The following is a 17,932-nucleotide window of genomic DNA, read 5'->3' as shown; positions in this document are numbered from 1 at the left end:
AGACACTCGGCCCTCCGTGGAATGAGTTTGACACGCCCTGTATTAGGGCTGGGAATTGCCAGGTACCTCACAATTCAATATTATCACAAAACATAGGTGCCAATACGATATGTATTGCGATTCTCATGATTATATATGTATTGTGATTCAATACTGCGATTTGATTGCGATTTGATGTTCCAAACATATTGCTCAACATGTCTGCTGCAGAATTACAAGAGAGAGCATGAGAAAATGAAATAGAAGTGCTGAAAACATGTTGGTTCACTATTTAAAAAGAAGATGGAGAACAAGCTATAGGATGAAAAGTTTTGGTGCAGGTACATGCGACTAGTGCTAGCTTTCACCTGGATTCACCTCGTCATGGATAAAGCAGGTGTTCTTAATGTTTTGTATATTTGGTGTGTATATATATATATATATAGTGGCAAAGAAGGGGGCAGAGTGTTAAATGGCAAATATGTGAGGGCTGAACTAATAAACGGGCTCTTCCCTCTCACTAAAATGGCCACTCCGACAAGAACTACAGATCACAAAATGGCCGACCGCCAAAACCCACAATCCCCAGAAGCAAGGGGAACGCTCGCAAGGTGGGGCCGACCCACATATAATGGGTCAAGACAAACCAGGAAGAGAGAGAGAGAGCAAGGGGCTGTGGATCTGTGAACCACAGAAAAAGAGAAAAGTGACAATATATATCAGCTGGATTTACCGTGTATGACCTGGACTGTTTGGACTTACCTGTTGGCTGTTGGACCTGGACCTACCGAGAACCCGATTTGTGTATCGAACACTGCTATCCTCGACCACGCCTGCGGCCTGGGTGGACCAGGACGGAGAAACCAACGTACAGGTACTGTCCTGTTCGAAAGAACTCCCTCTGGGGTGATTTCGGTGACCGTCTCCTGCTGAATTTGTGTACAAACTCTCCTAACATTTAACATTTCAGTCATTTAGCAGACGCTCTTATCCAGAGCGACTTACAAATTGGTGCATTCAACTTAGGATAGCCAGTGGGACAACCACCCTTTTTTTATGGGGGGAGGGGGGGTGGAAGGATTACTGTTATATGTAGTGTGTTGCACTCACTAACTGTAAGTCGCTCTGGATAAGAGCGTCTGCTAAATGACGTAAATGTAAATGTTATACTATTCCAGGTATTCCTTAAAGAGGTAGGGTTTCAAGTTACTCCGGAAGGTGGTCAGTGACTCCGCTGTCCTGGCGTCGTGGGGGAGCTTGTTCCACCATTGGGGTGCCAGAGCAGCAAATAGCTTTGACTGGGCTGAGCGGGAACTGTGCTTCCGTAGAGGTAGTGGGGCTAGCAGGCCAGAGGTGGATGAACCTAGTGCCCTCGTTTGGGTGTGGGGTCTGATCAGAGCCTGAAGGTAAGGAGGTGCCGTTCCCCTCACAGCTCCGTAGGCAAGCACCATGGTTTTGTATTAGATGCGAGCTTCAACTGAAAGCCAGTGGAGTGTGCGGAGAAGCGGGGTGACATGAGAGAACTTGGGAAGGTTGAACACCAGACGGGCTGCAGCGTTCTGGATAAGTTGTAGGGGTTTAATGGCACAGGTCAGGGAGCCCAGCCAACAGCGAGTTGCAGTAATCTAGACGGGAGTTGACAAGTGCCTGGATTAGGACCTGTGCCGCTTTCTGTGTAAGGTAGGGTCGTACTCTGCAGGAACCTGCAGGATCGGGTCACCGCTTTGATGTTAGCGGAGAACGACAGGGTGTTGTCCAGCGTCACGCCAAGGTTCTTTGCACTCTGGGAGGAGGACACAATGGAGTTGTCAACCGTGATGGCGAGATCATGGAGCGGGCAGTCCTTCCCCGGGAGGAAGAGCAGCTCCGTCTTGCCGAGGTTCAGCTTGAGGTGGTGATCCGACATCCACACTGATATGTCTGCCAGACATTCAGAGATGCGATTCGCCACCTGGTTATCAGAAGTGGGAAAGGAGAAAATGAATTGTGTGTCGTCTGCGTAGCAATGATAGGAGAGACCATGTGAGGATATGACAGAGCCAAGTGACTTGGTGTATAGAGAGAATAGGAGAGGGCCTAGAACTGAGCCCTGGTTGCGATGGCACATTACCATCTGAGTAGGGGCAGAGTGAGTAGTGTTGGAGGAGAGCGAGACAGAAAAGGATACAAAGTAGTGGTTGGAGACTTGGAGGGGAGTTGCAGTGAGATTAGTAGAAGAACAGCATCTAGTAAAGATGAGGTCAAGCGTATTGCCTGCCTTGTGAGTAGGGGGGGATGGTGAGAGGGTGAGGTCAAAAGAGGAAAGGAGTGGAAAGGAGGAGGCAGAGAGAAATTAGTCAAAGGCAGACATAGGGAGGTTAAAGTCACCCAGAACTGTGAGGGGTGAGCCATCCTCAGGAAAGGAACTTATCAAGGCGTCAAGCTCATTGATGAACTCTCCAAGGGAGATGATAAGGATGTTAAGCTTGAATGGGCTAGTGACTGTGACAGCATGGAATTCAAATGAGGAGATAGACAGATGGGTCAGGGGGAAAAGAGAGAATGTCCACTTGGGAGAGATGAGGATTCCTGTGCCACCGCCGCGCTGACCAGATGCTCTCGGGGTATGCGAGAACACATGATCAGACGAGGAAAGAGCAGTAGGAGTAGCAGTGTTTTCTGTGGTAATCCATGTTTCCGTCAGTGCCAAGAAGTTGAGGGACTGGAGGGTAGCATAGGCTGAGATGAACTCTGCTTGTTGGCCGCAGAACGGCAGTTCCAGAGGCTGCCGGAGACCTGGAACTCCACGTGGGTCGTGCGCTTTACGTTGCAAAATTCGCATTGACTAAAATGATATTGTATTTGGTTGCTACAGTACTGCTAGCTGGTAGTGTTGGCTAGCTAGCAATGGCTGCGGTGTTGACTTTGTTTGAAAAACGGCGTCGCTGCGAACGAATTTAGCTGGCTAGCTAACCTCGATAGTTTCTCTATACTACACCTTTATCTTTGATACAAAGACAACTATGTAGCTAGCTAACATTACACTAATCAAATCGTTCCATTGTAATGTGTGTCATATTACCTGCGGAGCGAAGTACAGCATGACTACTCACTCCACTCACTTGAAGAGGATTGTCACACGTGGGGGAGAATGCGGGCACATTGTCGTTTGAACCGGATAAACGGACTAGCCATACCGCTGGTTAGGTAAATAAAAATAAATTTAAAAAAGTTCAGTTTGCACTCCGAAGGGGAGTCAGGTTTTTTGTCGTTTTGTTTGTTTCGTTCAGTTTGCTCTGGGAAAATTAGTATGGAAGGAGCCATACAGGCACTGTTACAAGCAGTGGCAGCCCAACAAGAGGCAACTAGTGCTCAACAAATAGCTCATCAGAATGCGATACGAATGCATCAGGACACCCTGCAGGTCCGGCAATGCACCAATCAGCTGCTAAGAGAGGAGCAAGAGAGAAACACCCGGGAGTTAAGAGAAGGCCTGCAGGGGCTAACGGCCCAAATTGGAGCTCAGTTACCAGCTACAAATACCCAGAGGCGGGCCAATCAATTTCTTCAAAAATTGACAAAGCAAGATGATGTGGAGCATACCTCACCACCTTCAAAAGGACGGCAGAGAGAGAGAGAAGTGGCCGAAAAGAGGAATGGGCAGGGCTTCTGGCACCATACCTGGAGCGTATTTCGACCTGGAGTTGAAAGATGCACAGGACTATGATCAACTAAAGGGAGAGATTCTGACTAGCCTGGGAGTGACCGATACCGTGAGGGCACATCGCTTCCACCAGTGGGCCTACAGACCTGGACAACCCCCTTGAACACAGATGTTCGACTTGATTCACCTGGCACGGAAATGGTTGTGACCGGAGACCCGTTCATCCGCCGAGGTCGTCAAGACCATCATACTCGACCAGTTTCAGCGAGGTCTACCCCGAGAAGTTCGACGATGGGTTGGCCAGAACGAGGTACTTTCGTGGCCTTGGTTGAACGGTATTGTACGGCAGGAACAGCTGAGCAGGCACAGGAGGATAAATACCCATTTCCCAGGCCCGGGCGGACCGGGTAAGACTGTTCCAGCATTGAGAGGGGGAAGAGAGCAGCCTGGGGCTGTGAGGAAAGAACCAGACTAGGGGCGAGACACTCCGGCAAAAGCCGAAAACCGGGACAGGGGGTTATCTGTTACAATTGTAATAGACCGGAACATATTGCGGCCTACTGCCCTATTAAATAAGAGCCAATGCAATGTGGTAACTACTCTACTTGAAAGACCAAAAAACAAACATATGTGCATGGTGAAGGTTGAAGGGAAAGAGGTTGCAGCCCTGCTTGATTCCGGCAGTATGTTAACCTTGGTCGTTGCAGACCTAGTGCTGACTCATAAACTGGATAAAAATCAGGATGTCAGTGTTACGTGCATTCATGGGGATACCCGTCCGTATCCCACAGCCTTAGTGAGCATACAAACTGAGGATGGGTTGCTGGATTATGAGGTCAGTGTGGTCCCGAAGATGCCGTATGATGTAATACTGGGTAGATAACTAACTTTGCAAGGTCAGGCCAAAAGAACGACATATTTGAGAAGCCAACCCCCCTGACCAAGCAGAAAGTAGCATCTAGGTCCTCAACTGGCAGCTTCATTAAATAGTACCCGCTAAACACCAGTCTCAACGTCAACAGTGAAGAGGCGACTCAAGGATGCTGACCTTCTAGGCAGAGTTGCAAAGAAAAAGCCATATCTCAGACTGGCCAATAAAAATAAAAGATTAAGATGGGCGGTCTGAGATATGGCTTTTTCTTTGACGTTGAGACTGGTGTTTTGCGGGTACTATTTAATGAAGCTGCCAGTTGAGGACCTGTGAGGCGCCTGTTTCTCAAACTAGACACTAATGTATTTGTCCTCTTGCTCAGTTGTGCACCGGGGCCTCCCACTCCTCTTTCTATTCTGGTTAGAGCCAGTTTGCGCTGTTCTGTGAAGGGAGTAGTACACAGCGTTGTACGAGATCTTCAGTTTCTTGGCAATTTCTCGCATGGAATAGCCTTTCTTTCTCAGAACAAGAATAGAGTGACGAGTTTCAGAAGAAAGTTATTTGTTTCTGGCCATTTTGAGCCTGTAATCGAACCCACAATTGCAGATGCTCCAGATACTCAACTAGTCTCAAGAAGGCCAATTTTATTGCTTCTTTAATCAGCACAACAGTTTTCAGCTGTGCTAACATAATTGCAAAAGGATTTTCTAATGATCAATTAGCCTTTTAAAATGATAAACTTGGATTAGCAAACACAACGTGCCATTGGAACACAGGACTGATGGTTGCTGATAATGGGTCTCTGTACGCCTATGTAGATATTCCATTAACAATCTGCCGTTTCCAGCTACAATAGCCATTTACAACATTAACAATGTCTACACTGTATTTCTGTTCAATTTGATGTTACTTTAATGGACAAAAAAATTGCTTTTCTTTTGAAAACAAGGACATTTCTAAGTGACCCCAAACTTTTGAACGGTAGTGTGTGTGTGTGTGTGTGTGTATGTATATAGTCAAAAGTTTGGACACACCTACTCATTCAAGGGTTTGTCTTTATTTATACTAATTTTTACATTGTAGAATATTAGTGTAGACTTCAAAATGATGAAATATCACATACGGAATCATGTAGTAACTAAAAAAGTGTTAAACAAATCAAAATATATTTTATATTTGAGATTCTTCAAATAGTCACCCTTTGCCTTGATGACAGCTTTGCACACTCTTGGCATTCTCTCAACCAGCTTCACCTGGAATGCTTTCCAGCAGTCTTGAAGTAGTTCCCACATATGCTGAGAACTTGTTGGCTGCTTTTCCATCACTCTGTGGTCCGACTCATTCCAAACCATCTCAATTTGGTTGAGGTCGGGGGATTGTGGAGGCCAGGTCATCTGATGCAGCTCCTGTTATTATTTTGGATGTGTGTAAAACCCCTCATGTAGGCTATATGTCCAATCATATGCCCATCATGGAACGAGAGATGAGCTAATGCGGATGACCCTATTTAGAAACATTAAAGTTATTTACCTGTAATAATTGTTTGTTTTCTGTTTCATGTGATAAAAAATATAATGAAAGTTGTTTCAACAGCACTGCGTCGGGTGTATTTCTTATCCTGGCAATGCATTAGCCAAGGAGCGTATTCATAAAAGGTTTCTAAATGGTCTACTCATGAGGCATTTGCCATCATGCTTTTACATTAGTCACAGTTCACATAGGCCTACCTGCAGTGCAAACTCCATTCGGCTTGTATCCATCCATATTTTCCAAAGAGTGCCTCTTGACCCGTTACCAAAGACGCACTCCACCAAACATATTGAAATTATTCAGTCCAATAACGCCATATCAACGGTAGTAATATGTTATATCTTGCTTATTGAGAACATGCCTCACACATACAATACCATTTACGGGAGCCTAGTATTTTTTATTTGAGGAGAAGTGCGATGTGCAAAGACATGTAGGCCTATACTCGTTGAAGCCAATTTCAACAATGTTGTCAACACTCCAAACATATTGAGCAAACACTGATGTTTTTTTACTGTTGTTATTACTCGTTACTGTAGCCTATGCTATTCAATAAACTGTAGTATCAATCCACAATAGACTAGGATGAGAATATTCTGTGGCCCCAGCCAAATTGGAGTTGATGACAACACAAAGACCATCAATAACCTACAGAACTTGAGACTACGGCATGCAGTATTAAGCCATGAAACGCGTTGATTGGCCAGTGAGTGGCCAAGCCCTAGTCACATCTCCAATTTATTTATTCATCAAAACACAACCCTTTTACGCCACCGCCAGCTACTGCACCCATAATTCTGGTTGTGAAAATAGCAAAAATGTTGACACACCCCCGATCCTCTAGCGCTACCACCAGCTCTAAGGTTTACCATTGTGTTAGTTTTGTTAAAATAGAGCCCAAAGTATCAATATAATGTCGTCCAAAGTAATATTGCGATATGTAACTATCACATTTTTTCCCCCTACCCTCTATGCACCCATCCCATGTGTTAGTTGTCTAAAATCATCCGTTCTCCTCTTCTTTCTCCAAGGCGGCACGTCAGAAGATCCAGAGCCTGGAGGCCACTGTGGAGAACTTCCTGTCACGCGAGTCCAAGATGAAGCACATGATCCGCTCGCTGGAGCAGGAGCGCCAATCCTACCAGAAGACTATCGAGCGCATGCGCTCCTGCCTGCCCCCGGACGCCCTGGCTGACGTGGAGATGACCCACATGGTCAAGCCGGCCCAGGGGCCAAACAGCAAGGCCAAGCCCGCCGTCAAGAAGCCTTAATGGGGGAGGAGAGGAAGGCAAAGGCACCCGATCTGGAGGTCTAGAGGGAGAGACTCTGGAGGATGGACAGACAGAGAGAGGGAGATGGATATTACTGACAGAGTGAGAGGACTCTGGCGATGGATGGATAGAATTTCTGAATTTGAAAATGAACTTTTTACATTTGTGAAACTGTTTAGTCGTACATGTTTGGGCCCTGTAGGTGTGTGTATATGTGTTGTCGTTTTACGACAGGTGGTGTAGTTCCTTTATGATGTGTCGCCATTCCGACAGACAGACTGACTTGACAGTATGGGAACTGTACTATCTCCTTCGAGACCATGCACCATTGTTGAGGAGGGCAAAGTGGGGATGTGGGGGCGGCCGTGTGGGAGCTTTCCTGTCACAATGGAACCAACCAATGGAGCTGTCCCAAAAGTGCAAAACCGTCCCATCTGGCATTTCAGGCAGGCTCAATCAAACGCAAAAAAAATAATGTTTTTAAAGAAAACAAATACTACTTGAACCCAGGTCTGGAGCATAGAGTCCAGTGTCCATGACAACGCCTGTGTTCCAGCGATGTCTTTGCTGAACAACACTGATCAGCATAGCATTTGTTATTTCAAAGATACCTACAATTATGGATGTGAATGTAATTCCCTCCAAAGAGCATCATGATTATGACTTGTTGGGGTATACAATAACCAGACAAATATTGATGTCTGTGTAAAGTAGCTACATGCCAGCATTGAGAATCATGTCTAGCTTGCCTTGTTAACACGTATGTTCTTTACATGTTTTGTTTTGTTGCCTTTCCAAACACACACAATAAAGGGACGGAGGATGGCAGAAAAATCCCTGCTCTCAGAGTGTACACATAAATCATCATCATCCTCTTATACACTACCTGGGTGTGGGCTTATCAGAGCTCAGTATTTTTCTGTCCTATTCTTGCTGATGTTGTCATACTGAAGTGGTACAGCTGACAGATTACAACACTGTTGCCACATATTGGCCATGTGGTCTGTTTTGAATGTGCTGTGTGTGCCTGCGTGCATGTGTCTGTGTGTGCGTACACAGGAAACAAAAAGAGTATAAAGATGGTTCACTGTCTCTGTAGGCTGGAGAACAGACTGAGTTGAATGTCATACCACACACACACACACACACACACACACAGCTGACCTCATGGACAGACACTTTTTCATGATGTTCCAGGACGGTACACACACACACACTGTCTCCAGGACTTTCTCTCTTCCTTCATACTGTTTTATCCCACCTTCACATCTGAGTCATGTTCTGATTTGAAAATATATATATATCTCTGCTCTGATATTGACTGTTAAACACTGACCTGCCTGCAGCTGAAAAAAATATATCTTAAAAAGTTTAACGTTGAATATTGTTGCAAACAGTGTTATACTGTTCACTTTTTTGTATTGTGAACTGAAAGCAGTTAGTGAAAGTTGACCAAGTGGACATGTAGCATATTTGGGTCTTTGTAATATGGATGATTTCTATTATTTGCTTTCTGAGATGTTGAAACAATGTTTATTTTTGATGGTCAATCTGTCAATCTTGTGTGTACAATGTATGAACAGTTATGTTTCACAAAGTTGATACGAATACGAACGGCACTCCATGTGGATACCTTGAATTAGGCTACTGCAGCCGATCCACACACGTTTAAGGTTGACAAAGCCCATTCGACTTGATCCCTCATCGTCAACTAGCCTGTGACCATAGAGGTGACAAAGTTTTACCACAACCTTTTCACAACCAGTCGACACACACAGAACTAAATGGTGATGTTTTCTATAGCTACATCAAATTAAGCAGCATATCCAACATTTTCACACAAAAAACAACAACATTTAATTTGATCAAGAAAATAATCCTGCAGCAACAGGAAATGTGAATTATTATGTGGATTATAATTAATGGACATTTTTGCAGGGGTTGATACGTTTTTAGTTAGGATAAATCAAGTCTGACATTTTAAAGTGGAAATTACAAACTTTAGAAACCTTTTTAAACCTTGAACAATTTGCATTTCCTGATGTGCAGGAAAAATCCTTGCGACAACAGTGATCAAATTAAGATATTACATCTGTATGACACAGGCTTCTCTTATTCGATGGTTCTTAGTCTTCACTGTGGACATTTTTTATGTAACTCATTTCTTTTTCATATCAGTGCTTTTCTTAGGGGGAGTGTTGGCTGTGGTTGCATTGTTATTTGCCTCAATGTACTCTCTCCTGTACTGCCTTTGGAACCAAAGAGGTTTTAATGCTTTCGTTGCTAAATGTTTAGCAACCAGTCTTTTTTGTCTTCTATTTAATCAAATAATCACTGTTACTGTTTCAGCGCTGTTTTTCAACACTGTCAGTGTTTAATTGTTTCAAAATGTTCTGTGTTTTCATGTGTTTGAACGCTTTTAGTGTTTTCATGTTAAAAAAGCTCAAAAGAGATCTACTTCTGGGTCATACAAAGACAACCGTCCTTTTGCTATCTAGAGATTCATGTCTTACAAAGATGATCAATAGGCTGGCCAATCATCATTGATAATCAGAGTGAACTAGTTTTAAGTCATGTTCTTGTGTTAACTCATAAGTGCCAAAACAAAGCATGAATGCAGTCTTCCTCATCTACCCTGAATCGGAGATAAGCTTATGACCGGGATTGAGGGTGATATAAGGGAAGCCCTAATGGCTAGCTTGAGCGTTTGCAATGTTCATTTTCTTAGTGTTGCATCTGTGTATGTAGCCTACATCATCGCATTGTTCAATCACTACTATGGAATAACATCGTTTGTGTTGATTGTGTTGAATGAATGTCGATTGCCTGTTTTGTTGAAATGAGGCCTCACAAAGAAAAATGTCATGTGCACTTCAATAAATCACACCTTCACTTACTTTTTCTATTCACCTGTGTCTCGAGTGGTTTCTTTCACTTAAAATAATTGTCAGCAAATGTGGAAAGTATTCAGACCCCATAACTTTTCCACATTTTGTTAGGTTACAGCCTTATTCTAAAATTGATTAAATCGTTTTTTTCCCCTCATCAATCTACACACAATACCCCATAATGACAAAGAAAAAACAGGTTTTTAGAAAATGTTGCTAATTTATTTAAAAATAAATCAACTGCAATATCACATTTACATAAGTATTCAGACCCTTTACTCAGCACTTTGTTGAAGCACCTTTTGGCAGCGATTACAGCCTCGAGTCTTCTTGGGTATGACGCTACAAGTTTCTCCCATTCTTCTCTGTAGATCCTCTCAAGCTCTGTCAGGTTGGATGGGGAGCGTTGCTCTCCAGAGATGTTTGATCGGGTCCAGAGACTTGTCCCGAAGCCACTCCTGCATTTGTCTTGGCTGTGTGCTTAGGGTCTTTGTCCTGTTGGAAGGTGAACCTTCGCCCCTGTCTGAGGTCCTGAGCACTCTGTAGCAGGTTTTCATCAAGGATCTCTCTGTACTTTGCTCCGTTCATCTTTGCCTCGATCCTAACTAGTCTCCCAGTCCCTGCCGCTGAAAAACATCCACACAGCATGATGCTGCCACCACCATTCTTCACCGTAGGCATGGTGCCAGGTTTCCTCCAGACATTACACTTGGCATTCAGCCCAAAGACTTCAATTTTGGTTTCATCAGACCAGAGAAACTTGTTTCTCATGGTCTGAGAGTCTTTAGGTGCCTTTTGGCAAACTCCAAGCGGGCTGTCATGTGCCTTTTACTGAGGAGTGGCTTCCGTCTGGCCACTCTACCATAAAGGCCTGATTGGTGGAGTGCTGCAGAGATGGTTGTCCTTCTGGAAGTTTCTCCCATCTACACAGAGGAACTCCAGAGATCTGACAAGAGTGACCATCGGGTTCTTGGTCAACTCCTTGACTGAGGCCCTTCTCCCCCGATTGCTCAGTTTGGCCGGGCGGCTAGCTCTAGGAAGAGTCTTGGTGGTTCCAAACTTCTTCCATTTAAGAATGATGGAGGCCACTGTGTTCTTGGGGACCTTAAACGCTGCAGAAATTGTTTTGGTACCCTTCCCCAGATCTGTGCCTTGACACAATTCTGTCTTGGAGCTCTACGGACAATTCCTTCGTCCTCATGGCTTGGTTTTTGCTCTGACATGCACTGTAAACTGTGTAGGTAAGTGTAAAGTGACTATGCATAAATAATAAACAGAAGCAGTGTAAAATAAAAAGGGGGGGGGAGCATAGAAGTAATTTAGCTCGTCTGGTAGGTTTGTGTCACTGGGCAGCTCGCGGCTGTGCTTCCCTTTGAAGTATGTAATAGTTTGCAAGCCCTGCCACATCCGACGAGCGTCGGAGCCGGTGTAGTACGATTCAATCTTAGTCCTGTATTGAAGCTTTGCCTGTTTGATGTTTCGTCGAAGGGCATAGCGGGGTGTCCGCATAGCGAAGTGTCCGGGTTAGTGTCCCGCTCCTTGAAAGCGGCAGCTCTACCCTTTAGCTCAGTGGGGATGTTGCCTGTAATCCAAGGCTTCTTGTTGGGGTATGTAGGTACGGGTCACTGTGGGGGGGACGTCATCGATGCACTTGATGAAGCAAGTGACTGATGTGGTGTACTCCTCAATGCCATCGGAAGAATCCCGGGAACATATTCCAGTCTGTGCTAGCAAAACAGTCCTGTAGCTTAGCATCTGCGTCATCTGACCACTTCTTTATTGACCAAGTCACTGGTGCTTCCTGCTTTAGTTTTTGCTTGTAAGCAGGAATCAGGAGGATATAATTATGGTCAGATTTGCCAAATGGAGGGCGAGGGAGAGCTTTGTTTAGCGTGAAAAACCCAGCAGCGTTGCAGTTCTTGACACACTCAAACCGGTGCTCCTGGGACCTACTAACGTACCCCGTTCAAAGGGACTTAAATATTTTGTCTTGCCCATTCACCCTCTGAATGGCATACATACACAATCCATGTCTCAAATAATCCTTCTTGAACCTGTCTCCTCCCCTTCATCTACACTGATTGAAGTGACTTTAACAGGTGACATCAATAAGGGATCATAACTTCCACCTGGATTCACCTGGTCAGTCTGTCGTGGAAAGAGCAGGTGTTCGTAATGTTTTGTACATACATAGATACATACAGTGGGGTCCGAAACTATTGACACCCTTGATAACAATGAGAAATGATGACTGTATAAAATAAATAAAAAATACTGAGCTATATTGTAAGCAAAAAAAAAAGGGATTTTATTTTATAGTAATACAATTGCTCAGAGAAATACATTTTGTTTAACAAGTAATAGAACATATTCTCAAAAAGGTAGGGGTCAAAATGATTAATACCCTTAAAGATTCTTATAAATAAAGGAGTCAAAAGTTTAGTATTTGGTCCCAAATTCCTAGCACGCAATGACTACATCAAGCTTGTGGCTCTACAAACTTGTTGGATTGTCACGGATTCTGCCGAGGCTGCCCCTCCTCCTTGCTCGGGCAGGCTTCGGCGTTCGTCATCACCGGAATACTAGCTGCTGCCGATCTATGTTCTATGTTTCTATGTTGCACCTGTTGTCTATTGTTAAACACCTGTTGCCCATTATGTGATTACTCCTTCCCTATTTAACCCAGTGGCTCCCAATGTGTTTTGTGCGTGTTTGTTTTTCGTTTCGTGTGTCGTTGGTGAGCGGGTTAGTTCCTCCCTGTGTGGAGGTATTCAGTTTTGTTATCTTTACTTATTTTCAGTAAAGTACGTTTCATAGAGTTCTGTGTCCTGCGCCTGACTTCGATCCACCGCATTACACTGACACTCGTGACAGAAACACGCACCATTTATGGAGTCAGCAGGTACAGCCAGTCAGTCCGAATCGATGGAGGAACTAGTTCAACGACAGGAGAGTATAATCCAGGCTCTCGGCACCGCTATAGAGAGGGTGATGAATACTATGGACCGATGGGAGAGAGGTGGCCTTCCTACACCTCCTCCAACCACCCATACCACAGTCCACCCCTTCGCCACCTGGGCCCAGTGGGATTCGGCTCTCGCTCCCGAGGGCATATGACGGTACACCAGCCGGGTGTCAGGGTTTCCTTCTCCAGGTAGAGCTCCACCTGGCAACCATTCACCCGGCGCCCTCGGGATATGAGAGCGTGTCCGCCATCATCTCCTGTCTGTCGGGGAAGGCGCTCGAGTGGGCCAACGCCGAGTGGGGAGGAATTGACGCTACATCGGTCCGCTACGAGGATTTCACCTGCCGCTTCCGGGCGGTATTTGATCATCCACCGGAGGGGAGAGCGGCGGGTGAGTGTCTGTTCCACCTAAGACCGGAGAGGAGGAGCGCCCAGGATTTTGCGCTGGAGTTCAGGACTTTGGCAGCCAGCGCAGGATGGAATGAGAGGGCCCTGATCGACCACTATCGTTGCAGCCTAAGGGAGGACGTTCGGCGGGAACTGGCCTGCAGGGATACCAATCTCAACCTGGACCAACTGGTGGAGATGTCCATCAGGCTGGATAACCTGTTGGAGACCCACGGACGTTCTGATCAGGGCCCATTCATTCTATCCCCCAGCACCTCTGACTCTACCCCCATGGAGCTCGGAGGTGCTGCGCTTAGGGAGACCAGGAGAGGGGCCGTCCCCTGCGCCAACTGTGGCCGCAGAGTACACACTACGGGTCGGTGCTGGGGAGGGTCCCCCGGGAGTCGAGGCAGTAAGCAGAGCACTGGTCGACCATCACAGGTGAGTAAGCACCCGACTCACCCAGAGCTCCCTTTGGTCAGTTGTGTATAGAGGTTGTTTTTTCAGAGTTTTCTCCTCATTCCCAGCATAGGGCGCTAGTAGATTCAGGCGCAGCTGGGAATTTTATTGATCGTCAATATTCACATAGTTAGGGATTCCTACTGTTCGTGTTGATGTGCCCTTCCCTGTACACGCATTAGATAGTCGCCCGCTAGGGTCAGGCCTAATCAGGGAGGTTACTGCACCACTCTTAATGAGGACGCAGGGGGGTCATGAGGAGAGGATTAGTTTCTATCTGATTGATTCTCCTGCGTATCCTGTGGTGTTGGGACTTCCCTGGTTAACCACTCATGACCCCACTATTTCCTGGCAACAGAGGGCTCTCAAGGGATGGTCCAGTCAGTGCTCAGGGAGGTATATAGGGGTTTCCTTGGGGGCTACTACGGTGGAGAGCCCAAACCAGGTCTCCACAATGCACATTCCTTCCGAGTATGACGATTTTGGCTCTCGCCTTCAGTAAAAAGAGGGCGACTAAATTACCACCCCATCGTCCGGGGGATTGTGCGATAAATCTCCAGGTAGGCGCTGCACTTCCCCGGAGTCACGTGTATCCTCTGTCACAGGCGGAGAAGGCGGATATGGAAACATATGTCTCCGAATCTCTGAGACAGGGGATACATTCGGCCTTCCACTTCACCTGTTTCTTTTTCGTGAAGAAAAAGGATGGTGGGTTACGCCCGTGCATTGATTACTGTGGGCTTAATCAGATCACTGTCAAGTACAGCTATCCCTTACCTCTGATAGCTTGTATGACGGAGTCACTGCACGGGGCGCACTTCTTCACGAAATTGGATCTCAGGAGCGCGTACAATCTGGTGCGTATTCGGGAGGGAGATGAGTGGAAGATGGCATTCAGCACCACCTCAGGACACTATGAGTACCTCGTCATGCCATACGGGTTGATGAATGCTCCATCAGTCTTCCAAGCCTTTGTCGTTGAGATTTTCAGGGATCTGCACGGACAGGGTGTAGTGGTGTATATTGATGACATTCTCATATACATTGCTACACGGGCCGAGCATGTGTCCCTGGTGCGTAAAGTGCTTGGACGACTGTTGAAGCATGACCTGTATGCCAAGGCGGAGAAATGCCTGTTCTTTCAGGAGTCCATCTCCTTCCTAGGGTACCACATGGCCGCGTCTGGGGTGAGGATGGAGAGTGACCGCATTTTGGCTGTGCGTAATTGGCCGACTCCAACCACGGTGAAGGAGGTGCAGCAATTTTTGGGGTTTGCCAATTACTACCGGAGGTTTATCCGAGGCTTTGGTCAGGTAGCGGCTCCCATTACCTCGTTGCTGAAGGGGGGACCGGTGCGTCTGCGGTGGTCAGCTGAGGCGGACAGGGCGTTCAATCATCTGAAGAACCTGTTTACCTCGGCTCCAGTGCTGGCTCATCCGTATCCCTCCTTGGCTTTCACGGTTGAGGTGGACGCGTCGGAGGCTGGGATAGGTGCTGTGCTTTCCCAGCGCTCAGGCACACCACCAAAACTCCGCCCCTGTGCGTTCTTTTCGAAGAAGCTCAGTCCGGCGGAGCGCAACTATGATGTGGGGGACCGGGAGCTGTTGGCTGTGGTCCAAGCCCTGAAAGCGTGGAGACATTGGCTTGAGAGGGCTAACCACCCTTTTCTCATTTTGACTGACCACCGCAATCTGGAGTACATCCGGGCGGCGAAGAGATTAAACCCTCGCCAGGCAAGGTGGTCAATGTTTCTCACCCGTTTTTGTTTCACCCTTTCGTACTGGCCAGGTTCCCAGAGAGTTCCGTGGAGCCCACTCCCATACTTCCGGCGTCGTGTCTGGTGGCACCGGTGGTGTGGGAGGTGGACGCGGACATCGAGCGGGCGTTGCGTAACGAACCCACTCCTCCCCAGTGTCCAGAGGGTCGTGTGTACGTCCCGCTGGAGCTCCACGATCGTTTGATCTATTGGGCTCACACTCCTCTGGTCATCCTGGCATCGGTCGGACAGTGCATTGTCTTAGTGGGAAGTACTGGTGGCCCACCTTAGCTAAGGACGTGAGAATTTATGTTTCCTCATGCTCGGTGTGCACCCAGTGTAAGGCTCCTAGACACCTGCCCAGAGGGAAATTGCAACCCCTACCCGTTCTACAACGACCGTGGTCCTACCTATCGGTGGATTTCGTGACGGATCTTCCCCCCTCACAAGGGAACACCACGATCCTGGTCATTGTGGATCGGTTTTCTAAGTCCTGTTACCTCATTCCTCTGCCCGGTCTCCCTATGGCCCTACAGACTGTTGAGGCCCTATTTACACACGTCTTCCGGCACTATGGCATACCTGAGGATATAGTGTCTGATCGGGGTTCCCAGTTCACCTCGAGGGATTGGAGGGTGTTCATGGAACATCTGGGAGTCTTGGTCAGCCTGACCTCAGGGTTTCACCCCGAAAGTAATTGGCAGGTGGAGAGTGTCAACCAGGAGGTGGGTAGGTTTCTGAGGTCGTATTTCCAGGACCGGCGGGGGGAGTGGTCGGTTTTCCTCTCCTGGGCAGAGATGGCCCAAAACTCACTCCTCCATTAACCTTACTCCATTCTAGTGTGTATTAGGTTATCAGCCGGTTCTGGCACCTTGGCATCAGAGCCATATCGAGGCACCTGCGGTGGATGAATGGTTTCGGCGCTCGCAGGAGACCTGGAACGCTGCCCATGTGCGCCTGCAGCGGGCCATCGGGCAACAGAAGGCGAGCGCCGACCGCCACCGCAGTGAGGCTCCGGTGTATGCACCGGGGGACCAGGTCTGGCTCTCGACCCGAAACCTGCCCCTTCGCCTGCCCTGCCGGAAGCTGGATCAGCGGTTTGTGGGGCCATTCAAAGTCCTGAGGAGATTGAATGAGGTATGTTATAGGTTACAGCTTCCTCCTGAGTATCGTATTAACCCCTCGATCCATGTGTCTCTCCTCAGGCCGGTGGTAGCTGGTCCACTCCAGGAGTCTGAGATACGGGAGGTTCCTCCGCCCCCACTGGACATCGAGGGGGCACCGGCGTACACACCACAACATGCCTACACCTGATACACACCGCAACCACTACACCTGATACACACCACAACATGCCCACAGCTGATACACACCACAACATGCCCACACCTGATACATACCACAACACCTGATACACAAAACAACCACTATGCCTAATACACACCACAACATGTCCACACCTGATACACACCACAAACACTACACCTGATACACACCACAACATGAACACACCTGATACACACCACAACATGCCCATACCTAATACAAACCATGACCCCTACACCTGATACACACCAAAACATGCCCACACATGATACACACCACAATATGCCCACACCTGATATACACCACAACATGCCCATACCTGATACAAACCACGACCCCTACACCTGATACACACCACAACATGCCCACACCTGATATACACCACAACCAATACACCTAATATACACCACAACATGCCCACACCTGATACACACCACAACATGCCCACACCTGATACACATCACAACATGCCCACACCTGATACACACCACAACATGCCCACACCTGATACACACCACAACCACAACACCTGATACACACCACAACATACCCACACCTGATACACACCACAACATGCCCACACCTGATACACACTACAACCACTACACCTGATACACACCAAAACATTCCTACAACTGATACACACCACAACATGCCCACACCTGATACACACCACAACCACTACACCTGATACACACCACAACCACTATGCCTAATACACATCACAACATGCCCACACCTGATACACACCACAAACACTACACCTGATACACACCACAACATGCCCACACATGATACACACCACAATATGCACACACCTGATACACACCACAACATGCCCATACCTAATACAAACC

The 17,932-nt window shown here is 47.0% G+C and overlaps 1 protein-coding gene across 1 annotated transcript in view; it reads left to right on the top strand.

Moving 5' to 3' along the window:
- Window positions 1–10,201, top strand: part of LOC311129836 (TBC1 domain family member 4-like) — a 158,848-nt gene extending 148,647 nt beyond the window's left edge. Inside the window, exon 21 of the mRNA XM_084162319.1 lies at window positions 7,055–10,201. Within this exon, the coding sequence (XP_084018445.1) occupies window positions 7,055–7,294 (240 nt within the window). The 3' untranslated portion in view covers window positions 7,295–10,201. The remainder of the gene's footprint in view (window positions 1–7,054) is intronic.
- Window positions 10,202–17,932: the final 7,731 nt, after the last annotated feature.

Source organism: Coregonus lavaretus (genome assembly GCF_964263955.1).
Source record: "Coregonus lavaretus genome assembly, chromosome: 5".
In the NCBI taxonomy this organism is placed as follows: Eukaryota; Metazoa; Chordata; class Actinopteri; order Salmoniformes; family Salmonidae; genus Coregonus; species Coregonus lavaretus.
The sequence above is the reverse complement of the archived record's forward strand: the minus strand, read 5'-3'. Positions and strand labels throughout refer to the sequence as shown.